Source organism: Malaya genurostris, chromosome 3 (genome assembly GCF_030247185.1).
Source record: "Malaya genurostris strain Urasoe2022 chromosome 3, Malgen_1.1, whole genome shotgun sequence".
NCBI classification, from domain to species: Eukaryota; Metazoa; Arthropoda; class Insecta; order Diptera; family Culicidae; genus Malaya; species Malaya genurostris.
Window position 1 is genome coordinate 259030864 of NC_080572.1, and position 27362 is coordinate 259058225.

Sequence of the window (27362 nt, forward strand, 5' to 3'; positions counted from 1 at the left end):
ACGCGCTGGATATTAAAATTATGTTTCGACGCAATGTAAAATACGATTTTCTATACTGATTTATGCTCTTGTTTCTTAGCATCTAAAATACTATGCACAGCACCCTTTTTCATGACGTTTCGATTTTAGCACGGTTCGTTTTTGGCAACATAATCTCAAACAATATGTCTCTCTTCGAACATATATGTTGATTCATACTGCTTGCAACAAAAATTGATGAAATAACACAACCTCTTACACCCTTATACCATTTGAAGAAGTTCGTCGAGATAAGCAAATTTGTGTGTGAGAAATAGTTTCATTATTTACAAACTTTAATTACAAACTTAGACTCATATGAACAGTCCTATACTCCCATGTAGGGTTTCTGAATTTCATTTGGATCCGACTTCTGGTTCCGGAACTACAGGATGATATATGTAATGAAATTAAAATAATGTCACTCATTTTACTCGAAGCTGACTGAACTGCGTTCATCTAACATTTAAATAAAAGGTCTTAAGGTCCCATAAAAACTGCTTGTTTTTTAATCCGATCCGACTTCCACTTCACAGATTTTGAGAGTCGATGTCCAAATAAACTCCTTTCAGTTTCACCAGTATTAGGTTTTCGATCCCGGAAGGTACCCAAAAACTCTATTTGGAACGCACTACGATTTCTCTAAGATGGCTACACTGATTTTGAAAAATTTAGAATCTAATGAAATGGTTAACAATCCATTAGGCGAATTTAACTGACTTCGGCTACACAGATTTCCGAATTCCGTTTCCGAATGTATCGAAATCGAAAAGCTAGAAGAAGGCCTATTCAAATTTAATTTAAAAAAAATCAAATTAAAATAAACTTATGGTCCCACAAAAATTTCAATTTTGAATTACAGGGTGATGGGTTTTTAAAATTCAAACCGTCCTAGAAGATGACGATACCAAAAAATCTTAAAAGTTGGGCACATAACAATTTTAATTTATTCGTCATAATAATTCTTGGACACACGAATTTAGGTCATCTGTAAGATTCATAAATAATTTCTGTGTAGGTAGATTTCGTGAATGGGCGAATAATGTTCGTTTGTGCCTGGGGAACTCTAGAAGTTTTGTATTTCTTTTCTTTTGCTTTCAGATAACTGATGAAAATCTAGAAAAATGCTTGCTTTGTGTAATAAATATCTGATATAAATTTTGTTTGCTATAACTGAAAAAATGTCACGAACAATAAAAACTAGTGGTTGGTAGTTAGCCGGTATTGTTTCTCAACTAGGCACGTTTCACACGAACCCACGACCAAAAAGTTGTTTCATCCGAGAAAATCGTTCTCGAACAATCGCAATCCGGAAGCTTCTTTACTAAGTTCAGACAGTTCGTCGTCTAACCGTGTAGAGCCTGACGTCAAATCTAGTTTCTGAACATTTCAATCTTGGTTTCGCGCAAGTATAGAATGGGATGCTGAATTTTTTTGTTTTCCTACATTTAAGAAAGTCACAAACATTTTTTTTCTTAACTAAATTTTCAACAAACCGCTTCGACTTTTTAATGATTTTAACTGTTATAAACTAGAAAAATTTCTATCCGTTTTGCATGAGTTCACAGCACGACAGTCTTTGCAGCTGCTGGCGTACGCGGAACTCAGTTAGATAAACGACTACAATCTTCAAAGTTTTGAGCAACACTGAGCTTAATAAGCAACTGTTTCGTAGCCGGACGATTCCACAATCTCGCAAAAAAAGTTTGTTGAGACCAGCAGCTCCAGAAATTAACAGCAGAAAAGGTAGCGAAATCAGTATTCGGTTCACCTCGATTCGAATAAAACATTGTGCGCATCTTTAGTATGGCAAACCATCAAATTTCCGCTGATAGACAGACCGATTCTACTAAAAACTAACTTTTAAAAACGACGAAACAGTCTTTCCATGCTCTTTGTTCAAGCAAAGTCATGGTGTTACATTTCTTTTGTGGAATTTGACTTCCTGCTTCGACAGACAGCCGATTCATAGTGTATAAAGGACTTTCGTCAAATCGTTGTAACTCGAAAACGATTACTTGTGCAAAAAATGGTGTCCAAGAAGAAATTGCTGGAAATTAATTGGGTACTCTGAAGAAAAATACACTAACAAAAAAAGTTAAATCCTTTTTCTTGAATCAGAAAAGAAACGAAAAATGAAATATAAAATAACATATTTTCATTTTTTTTGCAATATTTTTATTCCAAACTTGAAATTATCAGTTGACTGTAATTTGTAATTTGTGTCTTTTTTTGTCTAAAGAAGATAAAGCTAAAACAATTGATGGACATTTGCAAATCATCAAGCTTTCGATGAAAAATAGTCTTAATATGATTCCACAAAGAGTTAAAATCCGGCGAACGAATAAAATTATGTTAAAGCCGGGTATAAATAAACGATATATAAAAAATCCACAGAGCAAAAACAATAAATTTGTTCGTGATTTAGCTTCTAGTAGTAGCCGTTCTCGAAATGATTAGATGTGAATTTCAAAGTACTCAGAAGATTGGAGAACTGTGCAGTTGTTGCCAAACAACAAAACAAAATTCGACAGCTAAAAGCTGTAAACTAGTTCTGATTCCATGCTAGCAAATCGACAGCAAACTAGTTCTGATTCCATGCAGCAAATCGACTCTATCGAACCCGAAGGTAATTATTTGAAATTTTGATGACACCAACACTGTTTTTCAAAGCACTTCCTCGTCGTGCAAAATGATTATCAGGTTCTTTGGAACGATGATTTGAAAAACACATAGTTTGTGACATGCGCGACTCTGTGTTGGAAGATCGTGCTGATGCTGGTGTCCACTGTCGTGAAATAGGTTCGCAACAATTTCAATCACTTGTTAGACATTGTATTTTAAGCAGAAATTTGTACGATCGGAACTTTAGGCTGTTTTCAAGGCACTCATTCTCTCTCTTTCTCTCTCTCTCTCTTTCTATTCGTCGTTCTCGAGATAATTATACGGTAAATCTTTGCATCTTGAATAACTACTTCTGTAGTGCTCAGAAAGCTGGTGGAAAAATTATTTAGAATTTGGTGAAGTTTACAGAAAGTTTACATTCTTGTTAGTCTTTACTACCCATATCCGGTTAAAAAACAGGGGCTGGGGTCCTTTAGGAGATTGATAGTACCTATTAGCTCTCTCCGGACAAAACCAGCCTAGATGCCGTGTGGAATCCGGCGGAAAAAATGAACCAAGAATAGATCCACTGGGTTCCTGTTTCCATGTCGTAAAAGGTGACAATTGCAGGAGTTTCTTTTTCCTTTCAGTTATCAGATATTTTCAATGTTTCACTTCTGATTACTCTATTTTACTAAATTATCTCTTCATTCAACCTGTCAATTTCCGTCTAACTTCGAAAAAAAGTTTTATTTGAAATGTTTTCTTCTTCCATGTTATTGATTGTCTGTCAGGATTATAAATTGAATGATAAAAAAAATAAATAATCTAAAACTATTGCGCAACTCCGTTGATATTACAAAGTTAATAACAGAGATAACATATATCGATATATTGAACACGTAGTAAAAAACACTTGATATTAATATTTTAAACAATAAATTAAGATTTTTCTCGGCAGACGGCTGCCCAGATCAACCAATATAATCAATTATTAATTTTAATAAGTAATGAAAATAATAAAGCGGAAATAATAAAGAATAATAAATAATGATTTTATAACAACTGTTTAGAATATGTCAATACAAAGAATCAACTATTTTGTCTAAATCCTATTCACTCGTTTATTTTGTAACACGTAATTTCATTTATAAAAAAATAGGTAAGCTTTTATTCGTTACGCGATAGTATTGCAAATCTTTCTTCAGTTTAATCGAATAAGAGCTGTGAATCAAGACTTCCCAGGACTTCAAGATAGAATATTGTTGAAACGTTCACTCGGGAAGTCAGTGAGTTTAGTGGTGCATCCGAGCATCTTGAAACCGGAATATACTGAATCGCGCGCGAATAATACCAATACTGAAATTTTTACTAACAAATATCCTTCTCCCGTGACACTTGTGGGGTGCGCAGTAGTATATACGGCCTCTAGTAACAACAAGTGTTGGACTAACATCCCTTCCCATTCCTTAGACGATCTACGTTCGGGCCTGGCCGGCGCCGGTACTGATCAATGAATTCTGGGATTGCCAGAAGATGTACATTGAAGGATGATTTACCAATCCCAGGATGGATCATCTAGAAACTCCCTGTACAATTTCATCTAATCCCGATCAGTAACGGAGTAGCAACCAGGGGTGGTCGCTCAAGCTCAAGCTCAAGCTCATAATAATTCTTGAACACACGAACTCTTTTTGGTTATGCTGGTCTCTGCATACCGTTTTCTAAATCTCATGGAATGCTTGATCGATTATCACACGTTTAGATTGGAATGTTTAAGGTTTCATACAATTTCTATGTTAGATTCGTCTTGCAGCTCCAAAATTTTAAACAAAACGAAGAATATTCACGGGAAAAACGCATACTGATTGATAAAAAAAGGTATCATCACACCGCTAGGAGGATTAAGCATGTTTATATCTCCATTCAGAAAAAGTCCATTACTTTGAATGCAAACATTATTTCTATTAAATTTGTTGAAGGCAGTCTGCACTGCTCAGAGCAGGGCTCCACAAGTAAACTGAGAAATTTAAGAAACAAACAACAAAATAAATGACAAAATAAGAATCGAATAGGAAGAAACTTTGAACACGTCTTCAGGCGGCAAACCATTAATTATACAGGAATGCTGAGATCAATTCGACTCAAAACTGATGTATAAAAAGAAGGAATGCATTATTTTTTGTATTTTTGAATGAACTCTCTTCAAACCGTTAAAAACCATATTATCCAAGAAAACACAACTGATTGATTACGTTTTAATATAAAACACTATTCGGAGCGTATTTTACTTAGCAGTAGTAATGAATTCCCACATGAAAACTATAAACATTATTTTGAGCTATCAGTATGACTGAGGACGTCACCACTATTTATCACCAAAATTTTGTCATTTTAAAAAAGTCTACGAACGTCTATAAGGGGATATATTAAAAAGTACCTCATTCTTAAACCGTTTTAGAAAGAAATGAAAGTTCCCCTTAATTCCACTATGAATAATCTTCAACTATTTCGATATAATACTAATTATAATACTGTATTTGTCACAGCGATTTTTTTTTTCAAATAGATTTCAAAACTGATACACTGAGGATGGATGCAAATAGCATTCCAAATACTGGTATCTGTCTGCCACTATTACGCTAGTAGTATAACGAAATAGTTAAAAAATTTTCATAGGGGAATTTCATTTGTTCAAAAACGGTTTAGTTTCTTTCTACCAATCGCTCAAACCCCAAACATTCACCTCATTCTTGTCTATAACTTCAGTTTGCTGCTACGATATATTCGTTGAACTATCGAAAGGTGCGGTAGCAGATTTGAGTGCACTCTCAAGAAATTGGATGTCCAGTTCAAATTCCTCTTGAAATTTCTCAGATATAATTTCACCGAGTAACCTACAAGTGAAGAAAGAATACATTTTCACCCAAACGTATGCTGTAACAAAATGATGTTTTTGCTACAATAATGTTTGAAACACTGTAACTGACGCAATGATACATTCAAAGCGTTCAATTCCACTTACAACTTTCAATAATTCATCAGTATTATACCTAAATTCTTGTGAAAATGGTAAATATATTACTTCAGTGAAGCAGACTTCAATCTATTCTAATCGCATCTAGTGACATGATAGAAATTTTTAACGGGGTGTTAAATCTGAAAAACAAAGCTGAAAATGTCAGCTGAATACATTCAAAACGTTGTTCTAATTTGTAGGCTTATAGATATGAGGAAAACCGGGAAACTAAATAAATCAAATTAATCGCCTGCTGTTCTGCAAATGCTCGACACTGTTCATCCACTCGTTGGAGTGTGGGCGTACCTGGAAAGATAGAAAAATAATCACGTTAGTTTTGTGCTAAAACGATTCGATGCTTCTTTTAACGACTAAAGTGTACGTTTGCATATTATGGTATAGTCTTTCTTGTTCAAGATAACTATTGTGATGGGGTTTCCTATTGTTTTTCTCTGAATGCACAACCAGAATATGTCAATAAAAAACGAGGGCAGTGTATCACAAAATAGCCGTTTGGGATAACACAAAAAATTAAAAACTTGCAACATTCATTGTGAACTGTAATAGACAATATTCAACAGGCAATTGATCTATATTATTACTGTACTTTACTATAACTTATTACACTGTTTTGACTAGAGTTCGGGACCAGGACCAGGACCTAAATGACCAAGTAGTTTCTTCGGTTGAGCGGCTTACACAGAAAGAAGAGATGAAACTTACACGACATGTAAAGCGATAGTACTATGAAATAGACATCAATTGAAACGAAAATCTGATTTAAAACCATGATTGATGTAAAATTACATTAAAATTTATTTAGTTTTTCATTGAACAAGACTTTATATTTACAAAACGCTTCGTTTTGTAATGTAAATTTCCATTCAATTGCCTACTCCAAATATGTGCATGAAAATAAATGTCAACCCGCACTAGGCCGAAGTTGGAGTCGGATCGGTCGAATCGGTCTAGCGCAGGATGACATCTTTGAAGCAATACGAAAATACGGTATTCGTATCTGATTGTAATATGAATTTAAAATAGTGGTTTTTTGCTTTAGAAGTCATCACTAGCAAATTAAAAATGTTCTATATCATTATCTTGCAAATTAAACTGGTATGATGTACTCAATGTTTGCATACCCTACATGTTGCGCGTTGTTGATGTCTTTCACCAATGCAATTGCTTTTACCTCCTCTGAGAACTGCATGTAAACAATATTATCAGTTTTATTCATTTGAAACTGTTGCAAACGCTTTGGATCGCGATGCAGTTTCTTCAAAGATTTATGTTCGAAAGTCGGAATTGGCACTTTCCGAAGAAAACATTGGTTTGGTCGACTGTTCTGAAGCTGAATCCTGGACTTAAATTCCGATCCGGGATTCTAAACCTAAATTGTGAGAATTGAACCGGGATGCTGGATTCGGATTCCGTACTTGAACGCAGAACGTAGAATCAGGAACTACACAGAAAGAAATAATGAAATTTACACGAGATGTAAATCAATAGTAACATAGAATAGACATGGGTTGAATCGAAATTTTGATTGAAAACCTTCATCGATGCAAAACTAAATTGAATTGCATTGAATTTTCAATTAATATAACTGTATCTTTCAATTAACGCTTATTTTGCGATTAAATTATATTGAAACGTACAGAATTGTAAAGTAATTTTATGTTTAATTACCTGCTCCAAATATGTGCATGAAAATAGATGTAAATTCACAAAATATTTTTATCTGTGTAAATTTTGAAACTGATACTGAATGCTGAACCTGAATTCTGGACCTGGATTCTGGAATTGAGTTCTGAGCATAAATTTTGAAACAGAAATCGAATCTGGAACTGAATTCTGAACCTGGATCTAAACCAGAATCGACCGAAAAGACGTTCTTAAGGAAACAACGTGCTGCTTAGTCAACAAGCTACAATGTAGAAAGTGGATCAAATGTTAACCAATTTACTTTCGCAGTAGAAAACACGGGAAAGAAATGTTACCCACTAAATCAAAATCGTCGACTGAGCATGAGAAAGGCAAACACGCGCCTTGAGTTTTCCATATTGATGTTCGTTTAAACTAAAAATTTGAGAAAACACTAGTTTTGAAATATTTGTGGCTATCTCGTAGTATTGAAAATTTGATCTGGAATTGCAAATTCGGATATTTCCGGTTACTTGAAGCAACAAACAAAAAAAACTACGGTCTTATATTACACCATTAGAGCTTAAGGTAAAGTGTAGTCTCAAAAAATGCGCGCAAAATTTTAATCGCTTGAGTCGAACGAATCTTCGCACCAAAGCATAACAGGCAAAACCTACACTTAGAAACCAGGAACATTTTCAGTGATTGAGCGCAGTGGGCTTACCACACGTTTTGTTGGCATATAAAAGAGAGAGATTTGCAAAGAATTTGTGAATATTTCACAATTTGAATATATCCCAATTCTATTTTTATTGTTATGTATTACTATCACACTAGCACTACACAGAAAGAAATAATGAAATTTACACGACATGTAAATCAATAGTAACATGTAATAGACATGGGTTGAATCGAAATTTTGATTGAAAACTTTCATCGATGCAAAACTAAATCGGATTGCATTGAATTTTCAATCAATATAACCGCATCTTTCAATTAACGCTTAGTTTTCAATTAAATTATATTGAAACCTACAGAATTGTAAAGTAACTTTATGTTCAATTACCTGCTCCAAATATGTGCATGAAAATAGATGTAAATTCACAAAATATTTTTATCTGTGTATGAACTATTAGCATTTTTAATTAACTAACACGAGGTTAAATGTTAATGTATTGACTAATTTGCTAGTCATGTATATGCAAGCATGGATTATTCTTCTAGAGAACGATTGAAAACATGAAAACATTCAATTATTTTTTTATCTTATCAAGTGAGAGAACGGTTGAATTTCATTATCGATCGAAACACTGCTGAAATAAGAAATTACTGAACATTCACTAGGCAACGAAAATGTACCAAATAACTATATTTTCAATAAACGTATATATTTTTGAGTCGTGATTCTGGCATCAGGTTATATAAATATGATATGTTTCAATGTTCTAAATCAACGATAATACTTGACTTGAATTCATTTCATTCAGTTGCCTGTCTAGGTTATATTTCTAGTCTTGCTACAATTTGAAATAATATCTGTTATACGATATTACACTACAAAGCATTATTGCTTCAGCAACATTAATGCATTGCCTTAGAAAATTAATCATTTCTTAAAATACCTATTTAATTGTTTTCAACTAGTTGTTATTTCAACAACCCAACGTTGTATAAATTCGTGTCATTATTTTATTTGTTATTTTTGCTTACGATGTTATGACACCGAACACATCGTGCATTTCTCACACCGCCACCATACGAAACAGCAGCGCGCTAGTAATATAGAAAATGATGGAAAGTTGATCAAAATCACTTGAAACTTTTTTAAATTTCGATAATTTCGGCTAAACTTTTCTAGTTTTAAATTACCTTTCGAGATTCTTTGTGAAATTTAGCTTCAGATTCTTTGTGAAATTTTGCTTCCACTACATTTCATCTTAATAATTCGATCGAAGAGAGATTGCACTCCAAAAGCCCTATCGAAATACCTTTCTGTCAAATTTCACATTAATAGATCAGTCAAAAAATGACATAACATTTTGTTGAACAATTTGGCTCTGGTGACGAGCGTAAGTTCGTAAGACAAACACCAGATACTGAATTCCGACCGCAATACACAATAAAAGCGGTTTAAACGAGGAGCGGGTCATTTCTCCAAAAGCCATTTCCCCGAAAACTATGTCGCCGAAAGTCGTTCCGTCGAATAGGTCAATTCACCGAAAATCGTTTCGTCGGAGTGGTCATTTCACCTCAGTTTTTCTGAGTTGAATGCGAGAAAATGAATTTATCCTTTATTTTCAATATGAGAGATATTTCAGAAGTACGATTGTAGGTCTACAAACGTGAACTCTATCATCTTTATTCTATCATTCTATTATTTATTTATTTATTTACTTATATATTTATTTATTTATTTATTAAATAATTAATTAATTAATTTATTTATTTATTTATATAATTATTTATTTATTTATTTATCTATTTATTTATTTATTTATTTATTCATTTATTTATTTATTTATTTATTTATTTATTTATTTATTTATTTATTTATTTATTTATTTATTTATTTATTTATTTGTTTATTTATTTATTTATTTATTTATTGTTTATTTATTTAATTATTTATTTTTTTATTTATTTATTTACTTATTTATTTATTTCTTTTTTCATGTATTTATTTTTTTATTTATTTATTTATTTATTTATTTATTCGTTTATTTGGAGCAGGGAAAACCCACTGGAGATAAGTTATTATCAGGTCATAAAACTTCCTCATCCTAGGTTATTTAGTAGGCATAAAACCTCCTAATCTTTTGCATCAACAGATTACAGAATATCTAAAGGATACATTTCATGTTATTAACTTTTATAACTAAATTCTTAAAACTAACGATAAATTTTTAAAGAAATAGTGTCCGAGAAAACAGTATTACAGGTTAGGTGAAAGTCGAACTGACTTGAACAGCGATTAAACAGTCGGCACATGCTGACAAATGTCTCGTTGTGGCCATAGCTTGTTCTAGCGAAAGGAATGTGTAGGAGAGGATGAGCTCGAAGACAACGACGACGGATATCGAAATCTATCAAACATAACAGCTCCGAGCAATCAATTTGTGATTGGAGAAGATCACCAATGAAGACTGCCTTGAGTACATTTCTGCGAACGGTCAGTAGTTCGAGATCGATGAGCTTGCAACGATCTTGGTAACTCGGAAGATTTAGGGGGTCTTTCCATGGTAGTTGGCGAAGCGCAAAACGAATAAATTTATGTTGAATAGCTTCTATGCGTTGAGTATCGTTTCGATGGTAGGGTAACCAAACAACAGCTTCAAATTCTAGTGTAGAACGGACCAAATCACAGTATAATGCTTCTGGACAATATATGTTTCTGAAGTCTTTCGTCACGCGAAAGACGAACCCTAACAACTTCGAGGCTTTATTGATAGTATATTCAATGTGCTGTTTGTAATTTATTTTTGAACGCAATATGACTCCCAAGTCTTTAATACACGATTCTCGTCTAAGAACGGTTTGTGAGATCGAGTAGTCGAATTCAATCATAGAAAAGGCGAAAGAGTTTAAAATCATGAGCATACGATAAACGTCATGCATTTTAGCAAAATGTTTAAATCGTTTAGGTAAAGTAGAAATATGAATGGTCCAAGATGACTACCTTGAGGAATTCCGGAGCTGACAGTAAATGGAGACGTAATGCAATCTCCTATTTTCACTGACATGTCGCGATCAGTTAAATATGAGCAATTAAGGAAAGATCCATTGAATCCATGTCTACTTGTCGAAAACAGCAGAAAAATCAGTATATATAGCATCTACTTTCAGTCGCGCTTGCAGGGATTTAATGATAAATGAAGTGTAAGATACGAGATTTGTCGTAGTAGATCGTTTCGGCATAAAGCCGTGTTGACTTTCAGAAATATAGTTTGAGCAATTATGAAGTCCAAGACGATTCGTTCATATAAATTGGATTCTGTGCATAGTGCCGCTATTCCACAATAATTTGATATTTCGGTTTTAATGCCTTTTCTTAAAGACTGGAAAAATGTACGATTTTTTCCATACGGCCGGAAAATGTCCAGTTTTTCAAGAGCTATTGAACAGTATCGATGAGGGAATCAAAATACTATTTGAACATCTTTGTAGTAATATAGATAGTATCCCATCAGGACCAGCACTGAAAGATGACTTCAGCTGGGAACACGCTTTGCTAACTACAGTAGTCGTAATAATAGGATGAGAGCCAATGGGAGTACGCAGAGGTTTGTCTTTGTTTTAAAATCAATTCCAATTACGATTTAAAGACAATTGTACTATTCGGCGAAATGTCATTCGGCGAAACGGCTTTCGACAAAATGGCTTTTAGCGAAATGACCCTGACCACATGGTGGTGCCAAAATCATGGTATGGAGATGCCTTTCATACGGTGGAGTAGGACCCATCCACCATATCCCAGGAGTCTATAAATGCAGTTGATTGCGTGGGAATTTGCCTTATACAGAAAAGGACATGCCCTTGACATGACATGACTGATTTCAACAGACGAGACGAGAGTTTAGTCATTTGATCATTTTTGACCTCTGAAAAATTCTTTCATTTTATTCCGTATCTTTATTTGATCTTCTAAATTGTCAGGGTCTATAGATATGGAATGATCTTCAATCGATAACTTGCGAGTACACTAGCTATTCACTATGTATACTAGGGTGGAACAAAATATTGATTTCAGCTCCACTAAACTTTTCGTGTTGCTTTTTGGTCCCATAAGCACCATGCAAAATTTTAGCTTGATCTGAGAAACTATATTTTCGCGCCCGAGGTTTAAAGTTTGTATGGGATTTACCATGGAGAAATTTACTTTTTACAAAAAAATCGGCTGGAGATCAACATATAAGCTCTAAAAATCAGTGCATGTGTGATTTTCGTAGGAATTTTAACGAGGAGGAAAACCTTCGAAAACCGCAAAACAATCCGACATTTGTAGAAAAAGTTATCAAAGGAAAACCGACACAAAGTCCAAACAATGGCTCACTCCTTAATATACCTAGCAGAAATGGCATTTCACCAGAGTGATACACGCTAGAGTCAGATTTTTCCCACACCGAGGATGCAAAAAACGAAGCACCGCACAAAGAGGAAAGCGCACTTCTTCTCAGTGTCGAATAGACAGCATTTGAGTGTGTGCTTGTGGTTAAAGCAGTTAGCGCGAGTGAAACACATTCTCTTCGCATGAATCGCTCACACGCGCTCTCGTCTAAATACACCCAAGCAGTGCTGTAAAACTTCATTCAATTCAATTGAAACTGAATGTGGAACACATTGACGATCTCTCTAATGCAGTAAACTTCACTCTCTGACACCCACAATGTTTGCTGATGGCCCGAACGGGCAGCATTCAATTCATCACTCGTTTCTCTTCAATCGAGGCTCAGTTTAACCACCGTCAGTTGATCTCTTGAAATGACAAAATATCTCTTTCAATGGTGTGAGAGCGGCCTTCAAATGAGGTTCATGTAAACATTCGAATTGGTTCAAGAAAATAGATGAAAGACAAACCAGATAGCTGAAATATCAATCACAGAATACACATAAATTAATTGTTTCCTCCTTTAGTTTTCATTTTTAATACTTTACTCCATTTATAATTCTATTCGTTCGAATTTGCTTACTACCAAGAGCGAAGGCAATGAAGGAGCTACACTACTTGGCACTCGAAACTGAGCAAGCAAAGCTTCAAATGACTAGATACGATTATTCAACTGACGATGAATTCCGGGAGCTTCACTTGAAAATGGCAGCAAAAGTCAAATGAATTAGTAGGGATATGCTGACTGTCAGCGGCCATAAATTTCATTTTCATCTTATTTTATTCGATTGAAAATGAAATTTTACCGCACTGCACCCAAGTGACCACTGGCGCGTGATTGTGAGCGAACACTTCTGTGAACTTCAATTAATAGAGAGTAGATCTGGCCTTGCTATGAAAAATTTGCAAGGAAAACCGAAAATTTTACGATAAATTGTTTTATTTTGCTGATTTTGCGTGTCCACGCTTCTTCTACGCAAACCATACAGCAGAGTGCTCACCGGCGTGTACACCTCTGTGAAAGTATCTGCATCCACCTCAGAGAATTTATTAGCTAATGCTTTGGCACTTTGGTGCGATTCAGTGGAAGAGGTAAAAGGAAATAAACAAACGCACTCATGATGCGTGCACACTTTACACAACAGTGGTGTATAAATGTGAAAGAGAAGAGCTCTCGTTGAAGTTGTCAGTGCGAGGGGAGAAATTTTGCTTGCTCTTCGTCACACAGAGGAAATAGACATCTCTGCCTAGCACCACTGCTGATAGTGCTGGTAATATGATTTTACTTTCTTTTATTATACTATAAAGGTTGATTTGAGTTGTCTAATGACTTCACAAAAGTTTCTCAGTCTATTATGAAGATTATATTTAAGTGACAAGCCATGTTCCAAAACTCACTGTAAAAACACAAAAAAGTCTAACTTTTTAATTTGAAGAAATAGATTTTTGGAGTCTTCTACAATATTTTAGAAAAACTCAAATCCAATAACTTTGGCGATTATACAAACTCTCTATCTCTTATAGTTTAGAAGATACAGACGATACTATTTTATGCAAAAAAACATAATTTACACACGGAACCACCCGCGATCCCATTTCAACCAGAATATTAGTTGATTTTCTGAATTCGATTGGTTAAAATTTGGTAGAACTAATCGATTGTTGTTTTAACTAAACTGTCATTTTTGTTTTTCGATTAGCAGAAACGATGGTTAAAACAACTAATTTAACTGTTTGGAAAAAAAAATTACTGTCAATTAGTGAGGACACATACCTTTCCATTTCAACAAATATTTTAGTTGAAATAACTGGTGTTATTATTGGAACAAAATTCTGTTAGTTGAAAAATAAATCGGTTTTATTTGTTTTAGACATTGCAAATAGTTGAATCAACTCGAACAATGTTATTGATTTGCGAAAATAATCAAAATATACTTACTGATACACGTCATGATCTATTTGAAATAAGTTCGGTATGTTGAGATTCATGAAATAAATATCGTTGTTAAAATATAAACAGTATTTTATATTGACATGTAATATCATTGGGGCTGGGAAAACCACCGATCACTGCTGATTTCAAGTGATCTTAACCAAGGAAACATTATCATTACGAAATCAGAACTGATCTGATCTCTAAGTGATTTTGATTTTTGTATGATCATGATCATGTCAAGTCGAGTTCAGTAAGATCTAAATTCTAAAAAAATACTTCTGATTCGATCGGAAATGATTAATGTAGAAAAACGTTTTTAATAAGCAAAAGTGCCCGGAGGGCGAGTAAATTAGCGAAATTATTAAATTTACCTAAAATGAGTATTGAAAGATGATTCTTTCAAACGGTTGGACTACAGTTATGCACTGGTAATTTTAGTCAATTTATATGAGCTTGGGTGCATCACCCGCTGGGAATTGGAATTTTGCGACGGCAATTCAAACGCGCCATTCAATCGCAGCGCGTTCTGTGTGTTTGAAACCCTTAGCTCCTGTTACTTTTATAAATTAAATTTATGTCAAAAGCGTTTTATTGCTAATGCATGAACATCATCATCGGTATCAAACAGCTGGAAGTAAAACAGTCTGCTGGAAGTAAATCAATGATCGAATTTGAAGCATAAAATTTTTACGCATACCTGAAAGATTACGAGATAATCATTCATTAACATGTTCTAATTTGTCACCAAATCTTTTTCATCTTAAACAAGGTTAACTTTATCACAACACCGCTGTTAGATAAACACTTGTTATGGAATCATAAATTTCTCAAATCGAATGAACACAGTTTCAGAAAATGCTTTAACTATCGATGTTATTTTCATTGACATTTTGAAGCGACGCGAACTAAAAAAGTTGTTGATTTTGCATTGCGATTATTGTTTGCTTTCAACTGTCTCCGGCATTTGACAGCATTCAAAACAACATATTTTTCAACTACTTGAATATATGCAAATCAAAACCCATATTGGTTGAATCAAAAAGAAATTAGTTAAATCAACTATCGCAAAAATCAAAAACTGCGATATCGCAATTTTATGATCGAAGGGTTCTCCGTGCAAAATTTTTTGTGTCCTTACAGTAAGTTTTGGAGCATGGTTTGTCACTTGAAAAGACTCTTCATTCTAAGCTGAGAAACTATCGTCAGGACATCAAACAACTCAGATCAACCGTTGTAGCATAATAAAAGAAAGCTAAATCATATTACCATCATTAGCAGCAGTGATGCTAGATATATTAAAGAATGGGCCATCGTTCGGACCTTGTGTCGGTTTTCCTTTAATAACTTTTTCTACAAGCGTCGGATTGTTTTGAAATCTTTGAAGTTTTCCTTCCTCGTAAAATTTCCTACAAAAATAACATACGCACTGATTTTTAGAGTTCATAGGTTGATCTCTAGCCGATTTTTTGTAAAAGTGAATTTCTCCATACTAAATCCCACACAAACTTAAACCCTCGGGCGCGAAAATATAGTTTCTCCGATCGAGCTAAAATTTTGCATGGTGCTTATGGGACCCAAAATTTCCATTCATTCCTCAAAAAATTGTATGTCCTTTGGCTTTAAATTGCAGGCTCGTCGTCCTCAAGGAATCCAGTTACTGTACAGCACCATCATCCAACCGACACTAATACCGTTTTCGTTTTTAAACCTAGACGCGGGCGACTCTGACTCCGAATAAAACGAACACGTGGTACGCGCCCTAAACAACAACTCATGAAAAAAAGAAAAAATAAACAAACTCGCATGGATGCGTAGTGCTACCCGAGAAAATTTTCAGAGCGATCTCAGGTTGCTTAAACAAACATATCAAACGTTGTTTGGGCGACTGTGGGTCAGCTTTCGGGCTGCTCTGATCAATAAACGAAAACGATGAAGTGGAACGTGCCATTTGAGCCAATTTGTTCAGAACCTACCGGTTCTAGTTATAGTAAATTTCATTCGAAAACGATCCATATTTTGAACAACTAAACCATGATTTCTCGAATCATCACCTCTCAACAAAACAGCAGCTTACCCTAGTCGGTTTCGCATTCGTTCCGTTCAATTCCTTGCATAAAACGATGCAACGCGGCTAAACGACCGTAGCGACATCCAAAAGCTCACCAAACGCACATTTTGCACACTCATTCACTGGTGTCTCGAGCGAAGCTCAACCTGGTGGTGAAGTTCTCCAGGTGTCGATCGGATGAACCACCTTCGTAAAGCTCCGAAACGAAGATCACCGCAAAAGCGAACCGATCGAACGTTGCAGACTTTGAAGCAGTAAAAAAGTCCATTGTGGGGCCCGGACGGACAAGGCAGGTAACGAAATCACCACCCTCGAGGAGAGTGAGAACGACGGTGTGTTTGGGCTTCTGCTAGGTACAACACGAGAGCAACTTCTCCCAGGTAACGTAAAACAACAAATCGACAACACAGCTTCAGTAAACATTCAAACATCGCCGACTTCGGTTAGTGCAACTTCTTCTCGGTTCTTACCTGGGGTTTTTTCGGTGCGTGTTTTTTTTTTTTCGTTTGATCCCACGGTAATTGGTTGCCTTGAAGGTGATCTATTGGTCATCGATCCGAACAGTTTTGAATACCTGACGTAATCGACGCTTCATCGCGTCTATCAACAGTTTTGGGTTGACGATATGTTTTGATTGTTGTTTTTTTTCTGTTCGTTTATTTCGTTCGCAATGTCGGTTGCATCAAGTGAAAGGAAGCATACATGTTTGAAGGTGTAGCTAGCAGAGTGAGTTCATGTGGATAGATTGTTCAGTCCAGTTTCACGTTCGCAATGAATTGGTAATTTCGAAGGTAACTAACTTTATCGAAGTGCACGCGGGTTTAAAAATCGGCGCGTTGGTGCAATCAAGGAAGTTTCGTTCTGCTGCATGCGTTGAGAAGTTCAATAAGTGAGAGGAAAAAAAACTGAATTTTAAGCGCGGAAAATGGAGGTTGCCTGGCGGTTTCGAATAATTTTCGCAATGGCCTTCGCTGTCATCATATTCGGAGATTTGCTGGGATACGGCGGTGCCAAAAAAGACCAGCAGGATAAGTCGTTGCTAACTGGTTTTTCCGCTGGATTCACAAGCAGCAGCAGCAGCAGTAGCAATAGCGGCCAGAGCCGCATTGAAAGCAACGCCAGGTCCAATAATGAAAACGGTAGGTTGTTGACGCGCATGGTTTTTAGGAGGGAGGTTCATATCACAGACGAACTTTTCGTTGCAACGCAATACTCCAGTGATAATGTGGAAACTGTTGCCTGTTTAGACTTTTGGTATTGCTATGTGTGACCAGAAACGAGGTGTTTTCATTGTCTGGAAGTCACAGTGTGAAGTCGACGACCGCACTATTCACATGTATCACCAGAGTGAAGTGATTTATTGTCCACTCGACTTTTCTGTGAGTTTCGTAGCAAATGTCTCGTGAAGATATAATGCAATGTTTTGTTGAATTATTACCATGAAAGGAAAACACGAGTTTACGAAACATGAGTTGAAGGCTGTGGTTAAGATTAAATGCTGTGAAACGCAGTTTCCACTAGACACATTCATTATAGCTAATGAGTTTCTTAAACGTTTTGGAAGAATTCATGGATCGGATACGAACGCGTTGAATTTTAAACACTCTAACAGAAACGTTTGATGTTGAATCCAATTGGTTTTTCGAAGGTTTTGATAATTTTGAACGTATTTTTGGAACTCATTTCAATACTTTTGCCATGATTGTGTTGATTTCCATATTCCATAGTTTTGAATGCCGTATAAATCTGTTGTTATCATATTTCTCACTTCATTATCATTAATAAATGCTTCAGAATACACACAAACATGTATATGTCTTGATAGATGCATAGATGGATTTACCATAGTTCACTTCAAGCTCGCCAAATAAGTTTGTTCTCAGTACAAGACCCCAGTCACCGCAAATCAGGTGTTGTAGGCTAACTAGTCCCGATCTGGTAAGATTTTTAGTATCACTAGAATTGTTACACTAGCCATGCTTTTCTACTGAGTTACTCAACATCGAAAGATTCAGAACCCAACAGGATAAGAGTCCGATCGGTTTAACAATTTAAAACCGCTCAGTTTTTGTTCACTTTTCCGATTTGTAGACATCACTGCCGTTCTTGCAGCGATCTTCTGACGAATTTCGCGCCAACTCGAATAAACGTTGGCGTAATTCCAGAACCGGAAATCAGATCCAGATGAAATTAAGGAATTTTCAATGGAATCTTAATACCCTTCACTTGAATCAAAGTTTGTGTAAATTGGTTTAGCCATCTGCCCAGAAAAGTGAGTGCACATATTTATTTTGAAAAACAAATCAATGTCGATTTACAAAAAAAAATCCATTTTCGAAATGGATGGGATTTTATCTCAAGATAAGTAATTATGGTACATACCAACCGTCAATACATTGAAAAATGGACTCTTTTTGGAGGCATATGTTTTGTTTTCGTGTCTGCCTATCAAAAACTAAACCAGTGAAGGTTATAATTATTCATGAATACATTAAAACTAAATTCGTGAGATTATTTCACAGAACTATTATGCACTATTTTCTAGATATCGATCAGAAGTATCAGTAGGGGAGACCGGGGCTAAACCGGACACTTTTTCCAAATTGGAAAAACAAACAAATACACCTAGGTTTTTATCTAATTTATCTATACAGTTGTGCTTCAACTTTCAGCTACAATTCCCAATATATGACTTGGAAAAACATGCATTAGGTTTTGTACCAAGTCACCATGAAATGACCAGACCAAAATCCAATATCTAGGAACCATGGGTCCGTCGGATTAAAGTTCAATGCATAGGGCGCTGATCTAACAAGCCAGTTGTCATATGTTCGAGCTCAGTAGAATCGTAGTACCAGCTGTGCAATGATTCTGTACGCTAAAAATCGGTTTCGATGTCTGTTAAAACAGAAAAGCCAAAATGTAGTGCCAAGACGATTTGAGGCTAAGTTTCACACAAAAAATGAAGAACGATACTGTAGCGCCAAATCTTAAGATAACAAAAGAAATAAAATCGTGTTCGAATAGATTGTCCGTTGGTTTCAACCTTGCGAGAGATAGAACCAAATAATGGATGTTGGAACTGATTTCAGTCTTTATAGAAAATTATTTGATTGTTTCGCTAAATATAATGAACGTTTTGATTAAATTAATAGTAAATCTGGTTTCTAATTAGTGATAAGAAGTAGAATTTAAATAAAGATATCAATATTTAGGTATACTTCAAGAATCTGGGAAAAATTATGTGTACAATCGAGCCCCACATTTTTGTCCGATGAATAAGTATGAAATGAATATTCAAACGATCTTACCAAACCGTCATTACAATGCACAGAAATTAAAATATATGAAAAAAGATCGAAAATTTCAAAAAAAATCAGTGAAGATCGTACACGTTTTGACACGAAGACGATTGACACCAAACTAAATCGACTCAGCGTCATCCAGTTAATTGACGCCAAACGCGTTTACAAAACCAAACCTTGAACGGAAATGGCTGGTTTAGAGATATTTCCGGTTTTTATTAGAAAAACTTCTTCTCATTGACAAAATTGTCATCTAATAACTTTGTTTTTCCTGTATTTCGGCTTTGTATTTTTCGAATCATTTTAATAAATGTTGGGCTCAGTTTGGACTTCTTTCAAATTTCCAAATTTTAAATTAGTTTGTGAAAGTCACAAAAACAACTCTTCTACAGAATTTTTCATTTCCAATTATATTTATTATGAATAAAATCGGTAAATAAGTTTAGCCCTTCTGAAAAGGCAGTTTAGTTCGATTTTTAGAAAAAAGAAAAAAGTGTGCAATGTGGCTTTTGGTGACAAAGTCTATATGTCCGAAAAGTTTCATTGAAATTTGGGAGAATGAAGCCAACTCTGATTACGTTTTTGTGTGGATTGCGTCTTTGCAACGTGCTTACGTAAAATTTTGGAAGCACATCTCAAATAAGCTATTTTTGGAATTGGAATCTCGAGCTTCTACACTGTATTTAAAATTTCACTTATTAAAACAAGCCTTTAATCATCTGCTTTGCTTTAGCACAAGCATTGTATTCTTTTTCTAATAATTATGCATCAATAATGCTTTTTTTGCCTGAACAAAGCTATTAGAACTAATTTCCGATCAACCTGTTGGTTATAAGGCGAGTACCATAAGCCTTAGTGATAGCACTAAACAGGCATGCAATCAACACTAATATGATATACATGTCGTTTTGTAGCCTTAGCATTGCACAGTGGTCCGAAATGAAAAATAATCGGGACAAAAATCTTCACAAAAGTTGTTTATAATAAACTGATGTATTTTTATGTGAAAGGTCGCAAGGGTGTTCCATGTTTGAATTGAATTGAATTTTACTTTCTTAATGGGTTACATACCTTCCGGATAGAGAAAAGAAGCCCAATCTTATCGTTACTCTAGGAAGTGTGGAAATGATTTCACCACGATGAAGTAAAAAGCATCGAACAGAACATGCGTTGTTATTGTTGTGAAAAAAATTCATCACTATATATGGAAGATTGTAGATTGTACGGTCCCTGCCGCAAAATCGAATAAATCGATTCATTCCATATGTCCAGATGCTGTTCTTAATTACTATAGCAAGTTCGTCAACAAAGGATTTGGTGAAGAAAAGATGATTGGCAACGTTTTTCTTTGAAAATTAAAGTATAAATGTCGATTTTTTCCAATCTTATTATTAACTGATTCTATCTAAAATGTCTACCTGTCTTACAATTTCATATCTTCAGCTTCTTTAGTCGTTACTTGTTGAAAAATACCAATGAAAGTAAAAGTACAGTAAAATTAAATTGTGTAGCCTATGTAAGGTCATTAAATAAGAAAAGTTTGAGGAGAAATCTGAGAGGGTGTTAGTTATAACTCATTTATATTAGTATTGAAATTGCCTTCCAATAAAAAAGATCAAGTAACTCTTTAACGCCGAAATGTAACAACATACCTCCTTTAACAAAATTTTCAAATGAGCCCCACAAGTCACTCATGCATATTAAAAAAAATAAACAAACTATTACATAAACTTATTTTTTGTTAAACAATTTGAAATAATTATCAAATTTTAATTTAATTTATATCGTATTTAAAAAGAATTTGAATTTCGAAATTCTTTTTCAAATCTGAGAACAGGATATAGTCGCTGGGGGCTTAATCTAGCAAATATGAGGGATGCGGTAGCAGTTCCAATATCAATTCATGTCCGAATAATGAACATGAAATTGTTCGTTTCAGTTTTGTTTTGATTCGGTTGATTTGAAAACGTTGTAAGCTTTCGTTCTCTTTTCGTTAGCCCCTACGCGCCATACAAAATTGAACAGAACCTGCACTGTGCTTCTTTTGCAAAGTTGGTGGTGTTTTCTTCTTCCGTGCCAGGTTTGCATCGATATTTTGTATGACAGATTGAAAATTTTGACACTCATCGCCCTATTATTTTGAAACCGGAAGTCGGATCTAGATAAGACTGCACCGTATTTAAAAGGACAATTTTAGCTTTAGTTTGAAACAAGATTTCTGAAAATCGACTTAACCGTTGCTGAGAAATCAAATTTTGGAATTTTTTTTCACTATTATCGGTGCTTTCGGAACCGAAAACCGGGGACTTGTAGTCTCAAAGTAGGTTTATATATGCACAAACCAACAAGATCCGCAAACTAGATAAATTTATTAGTAAGTTTTATATCAATTTTAACCTCATTTCGACATCACTTGTGAGAAAATACTCATGAAATTTAACATTTTTGACTTCAAGACCTTTTATTCTCACCTTAGTTTGTGAAAATCGGTTAACAAATTTACGAGAAAATTGAGTGCGCACATTTTTCATAAATTAGCACACCTTGTAATTCCGAAACCGGAAGTCGGATCGGGATAAATTTCAATAGCAGACTATAGCAGCTTATGGGTCCATAACCAAAAGACATTTTATTTGAATATGAGTTTGTGAAAATCGGTTTTACACAGCCAACAACAAGAGGTCTTCTGCGTGGAATAAAGTCTCATTTTGATTGGATTTTGGAATTGGATTGTGGCCCATCTGAATTTTGGACTTAACTTGAGGTTTAGAACATAGCTTCAGAATTTAGTTCCAGAATGCAGGTTCATAAATTCAAACTTAGACTCTACAAATGAATTCTATTTCTGGACTCTGGAACTGATTTCTTAACATTTTGGATTTTGGAACTAAATTTTGTGCCGCAATATAAACTCCCAATTCGGATCCAAAATTCTGGTTCAAGAGTTTAACTCGAAATTCTATAACAAAATTCAAGATATGAATTTTAGATCTCCATTCTAGAACAGAATTTTTAGTCTGAACTTGAATTTTGGAGCTGACTTCTGAAATAGAATTTCTAAGTTCAGTTTCAGAACTCATTTCCAGAATTTAGGTTCAGAATTCAGAATAGAATTCGGAACTCTGGGACTACATTTTGAATTCAGGTTCGTAATTTAAGTTCAGATTTCAGTGGATTCCCAACCTGAACTTTGTTACCGAAATCGAAGCCGCCAAATTCTATTATTATTATCCAGGTACCAAATATTATTATTTAATTCATTTCCATTTCCTGGATCCTGATCCCGAACTCAGGTTCAGGTGTAGATAAAGAAATGATGGCTAAAATGACTCAACAGAAGTAAGCATCGGATGACTTTCACAGAACGGTCCTTTCTAAAACTTTTGAGTACTCTCAAAGAACTATGTGCTTTTCTCCATTCAGTATGTAAGTATACAAAAAAAAATATAATGTTGTTTGTTGTATTTCAACACTTATTTGTTCAGCGTTGGTTGAGTGGTAAAATATGTTTGTCATAAAAAAGTCATGCTTTAGTATAGATGCACCGTTATAATTCTGGAATCGAAACAGAAAAAGTTACAAAATTCACACAATCAATCAACTAGTATGATCAATTATCGATTCTCGGAAGCGTGAAATAAGTATATTAGTTTTCTTCGTCCTCCAGTTATGTCTCGTACATTACCCACCCGCCTTTTGACATCAGTCAAATGTCACCAAAATAAAAACAAAATGTGCTAATCTTTTGATTTTACTACAAGCAATTGAGATTATCGAAAAATTAGGAACATAATTTAATTTCTCTAGAAAAATTTGTTAATAATCATTGTCAAAAGAAAAATACCAAGAAATATCAATTGTATTGACTCCAAGCCTTTTCTCTGTTAGACTTAATTTGCGACTGACGAGTTAACACGAATATGACCATATTTGTAAGCTCGAATGTGTTTTTCTAATTTACTTCTGCTTTGAATGATTGATCCGAGCGCAGCATCCCGACTTTTACTCGTTTTCAAAGAACTGCGTGTGGTATACTTCTTGCATACTGTCGTGTAAATGAGGTATTCGTGTCCAGATTCAATCTGGCTTGAGGTGCTGTGGAAGTGACTGTCGTAGAGTGGTCGTCCTTGTTTGTGACTATTTTCATTGTTTCAATATACCTGACGAAAAATATTTGTTTTCGTTTTGCCCTGAAGATGAAGAGTTATTCGTTCGAAACGTCGGCCTTTTACATAAAATATATTGTAAAGCAAGACTTCACCAAGAAACCATCTTTCAATAAATTACACAGAAGCTACCGATAAGCTTTCAGACTGCTGATTAAGAGCTAGAAGACCCTTTTGTGCCCATAAAAGGCAGTTTCACTGTCAGAAAAAAATGAATTTAACAGGTGACATAATTCTACAAACGATACAATTTATAACGTTTTAACGTGTCAAATGACGCAATATTCCACTCATACTGAATTTTACAGGATCCGAGTGTTATTCGCAATTGCCGCTGTACATATTTATATGTATCAATTATTCATCAAGCAGATATGTGCTTCTGTGGCTCAGTCGATTAACTGGAGTGCTTTGTGATCTAATGTTTCTCGGTTCAAGTCGCGGTGTGGCTAACGGTCTTTTGTTTTTTTTTTCATTCTATTTCAAACCATATAATTTGTGTGAAATACGACGCTCCATTTATGTGCATCTTATAAGATGTAAAACCACAAGACTTTTTCGATCTGCGTTCCAAAAAATTTTTTTAAAGAGGAAAAAAGTGCTGCTCACTCAAAATTGCGCCTCTACTTATGGATTTCCTGGGAAGATATTCAGATACCTTTCCATACAGTTTTAGAAACAATAAAATTTTCGCTTGACGTAAATTCAAACATGCCGTAATTTCTCGGGTAATGACAGAATATTACATCTATTAGCATGTAAACATGAATTCTGCGTATGTTTCGATGTCAACTTCAGCTATATTAGCTGTGAACTTAATGTTATGATTCAATTTTGCATGTTTTAAAATGTAAATTTAGGTGAATGGCGACGCTCCTTTCATGTGCATCTGTAGAGACGTAAATTTACACAATTTTTTTCTAACTGCGTACATACTTATAAAAAGTCACATCTTTATAAATGCACATGCGTTGCGATTCACTTACATTCACAATCCAAAGCATGTAAAGATAAGTCATATAATTAACTTCACAGTTAATTTAACTGAAGCTTACATCGATACAGACGCAAAATTTATGTTTACATGTTAGTAGATGTAATATTGTGTCATCACCGAAGAAATACGGCTTTTTCTAAGCGTGCAGTTTAAGCGGTTTCAAGCTCTAACTTTTCAACAAAGTAGTGTCCTACATAGCAAAATTCAATAATCGTTGATTTCCACCCTAACACGATGAACTATAACCGCTGCCATTTCGCAATGGTTCAGAATCTGTCAATATTCATGACTGCGTCCTGTTGTTTACACTCTTCTCTAATCATTTGTGCAGTTGTTTATTCGTTTTCATTAGTTTGTTTCGAAATGCGTGGACTTTCAGCAGAACAACGTCGAAAAATTATGTACAAATGATGCACAGAGCGCGGACTGTCACTGAGAAAGATAGCAAAAATGGAAGGAGTAAGCGAAAAAGCCAAAAATGCAATCAGGAAGTTCAATGAGGATAACACCTTTGAGGATAAACCGAAAACGGGTCGAAAAAATGGTCCTGTCAACCCTGCAGGTGTTCGGGCAAAAGAAGAAGGTTTCAGTTCGGGATGTGGCCAAAAAAGTGGGTACTTCGAAGTCAAATGTTCTTCGTGCTAAAGAACGTTTGAATCTTCGAATCTATAAGAAGCAGAAAAAACCAAAACGTAGTCCGAAACAAGAAGCAGTAGTCCGAAAGCTGTACAATACGATTTTTGCTGGAAATTCGAACTGCATAATCATGGACGACGAAACCTACGTGAAACTCGATTACAAATCTTTGCCGGGACCACAATATTATACGGTGCGAGAAGGGCAAGTGTTAAACCAGTCCGAGACATCGATTGAAGTCGAAAGAATTGGTAAGAAAGCTATGGTCTGGCAAGCAATTAGTAGCTGCGGTAAGATTTCGAAACCCTTCATCACCACTGCTTCAATGAACAGCGAAATACACATCAAGGAATGTTTACAAAAACGACTTCTACCCATGATTCGAAGCCACTACTCGAAATCAACGGTAGAATGGTATACTACCAAAAATGTCACTTTCGTCCCAAAAGACATGAATCCACCAAATTGCCACAACTTCGACCAAGCGAAGAATTTTGGGCATTAACGAAGGCACATCTTAGGAAACATGTCTCGGCAGCCGAAACCATTCAACAGTTCGAAAAAGATTGGAAAAAATTGTCAAAACTTGTCGCCAAGAAGTCTGAACGGAATTTAATGAGGAACGTTCGCAAGAAGGTGCGCCAGCTAGTCTACAATGGTTAAGTAGCAAATGTTGAGAATAATATTCTGTTGTTGCAGTCTAATATTATCAGTATATCGAATAAAATTTTAATATCTAACACTTGTGAATTATTTACAGCGAAATCAAAGTGCGTCCATACTTTCTGGGACAGTCTTTATGTTGCAGCTGCTCGGCTCTATCGTAAACCAGTTTCGTGGTATTCGTTTCACACGAATAAATAAAGGACTGATCTTTCCGACTCGTGATCTCCTTAATTGTGAGTCAGCATGACTCGGCACATTTCTACCATTCACCCACACGAGCCCACAATTTGCATACTTGTCATTCATTTTGCAACAAGTTCGGTCGGAATCTGGAAAAAGAAACATGTCTTTGCTCGTGTTTTTTTATGTCCCATACACTTCTTTATGCTGACCGAAATCCGATTAGACCTAACTCACTTATGTTGATTGGGTGCTTAACCAATTTCAATTTGACGAACATTGTATTTGATACGACCTGGGCTGATCGTGGTTTCGCTTTCATGGAAAATTGAATTTGACACCATACTCGCAACCTGCCGAAGCACATGTTGTAACTTTTCACTACAGGTTAGACAGCTAAACGATTTGACCCTACGAAGGATGTCTGTGAAACCGGTTTCCGATTCAAGATACGTTTATGCGTTGTCAGGGAGATGTGCATCGGATAGACTTGCCGGTCGAGCTAATTAGTCTACTAAAAGAGTGTTTGTATAATGCATAAGTGTACTACGGCTCACGTTGAAAACCATACGCGTAGACTCGTCGAACCGAAAATGTCGGAACTTACATCCTTGAAACGTTTGAGTGATAACATTGCCTCATTTAAATGAGTTATTATTGATTTTTTTTCTGGTGAGAAATGGCCACATAATTCCAACGATGACTTTGATGGCTAATGAAAAAACTTTTGCCTCAAGGTGCTCTAAAATGCCGAGATCGTAGTATGCATATGTTAACTGAAACACGTTACATATTTTACTACACAGATGAGAGATATTTTTTTGGAAGCACGTTAATTTTTGCAATTCGTGTCTCTTGCAATGAATAATATGGTTTGATTGTTAAAGGAGACTTTCGGCAAATGTGTAAAGTACGTCAAACCGCAGAGCATCTTTGAACAAGTATATGAGAAAGAGAATTGTATATCGACGGATCAAAAATTGGCCCAGTACAATTATCCTGAGTGTAGAATGTTATGA

General features: G+C 35.2%; 2 protein-coding genes across 5 annotated transcripts in view; one reads left to right on the forward strand and one right to left on the reverse strand.

Annotated features, from left to right (window-relative positions):
* Positions 1-27362, reverse strand: part of LOC131436607 (uncharacterized) — a 593756-nt gene that overhangs the window by 273958 nt on the left and 292436 nt on the right. The gene's annotated exons all lie outside the window — the stretch shown is intronic.
* Positions 16799-27362, forward strand: part of LOC131436611 (uncharacterized) — a 50277-nt gene continuing 39713 nt past the window's right edge. The window contains exon 1 of one of the 2 annotated variants that reach the window (XM_058605430.1): positions 16799-17532. In XM_058605430.1, coding sequence (XP_058461413.1) covers positions 17319-17532 — 214 coding nt within the window. In that variant the 5' untranslated portion in view covers positions 16799-17318. The remainder of the gene's footprint in view (positions 17533-27362) is intronic. The other variant, XM_058605431.1, reaches the window with a different exon arrangement.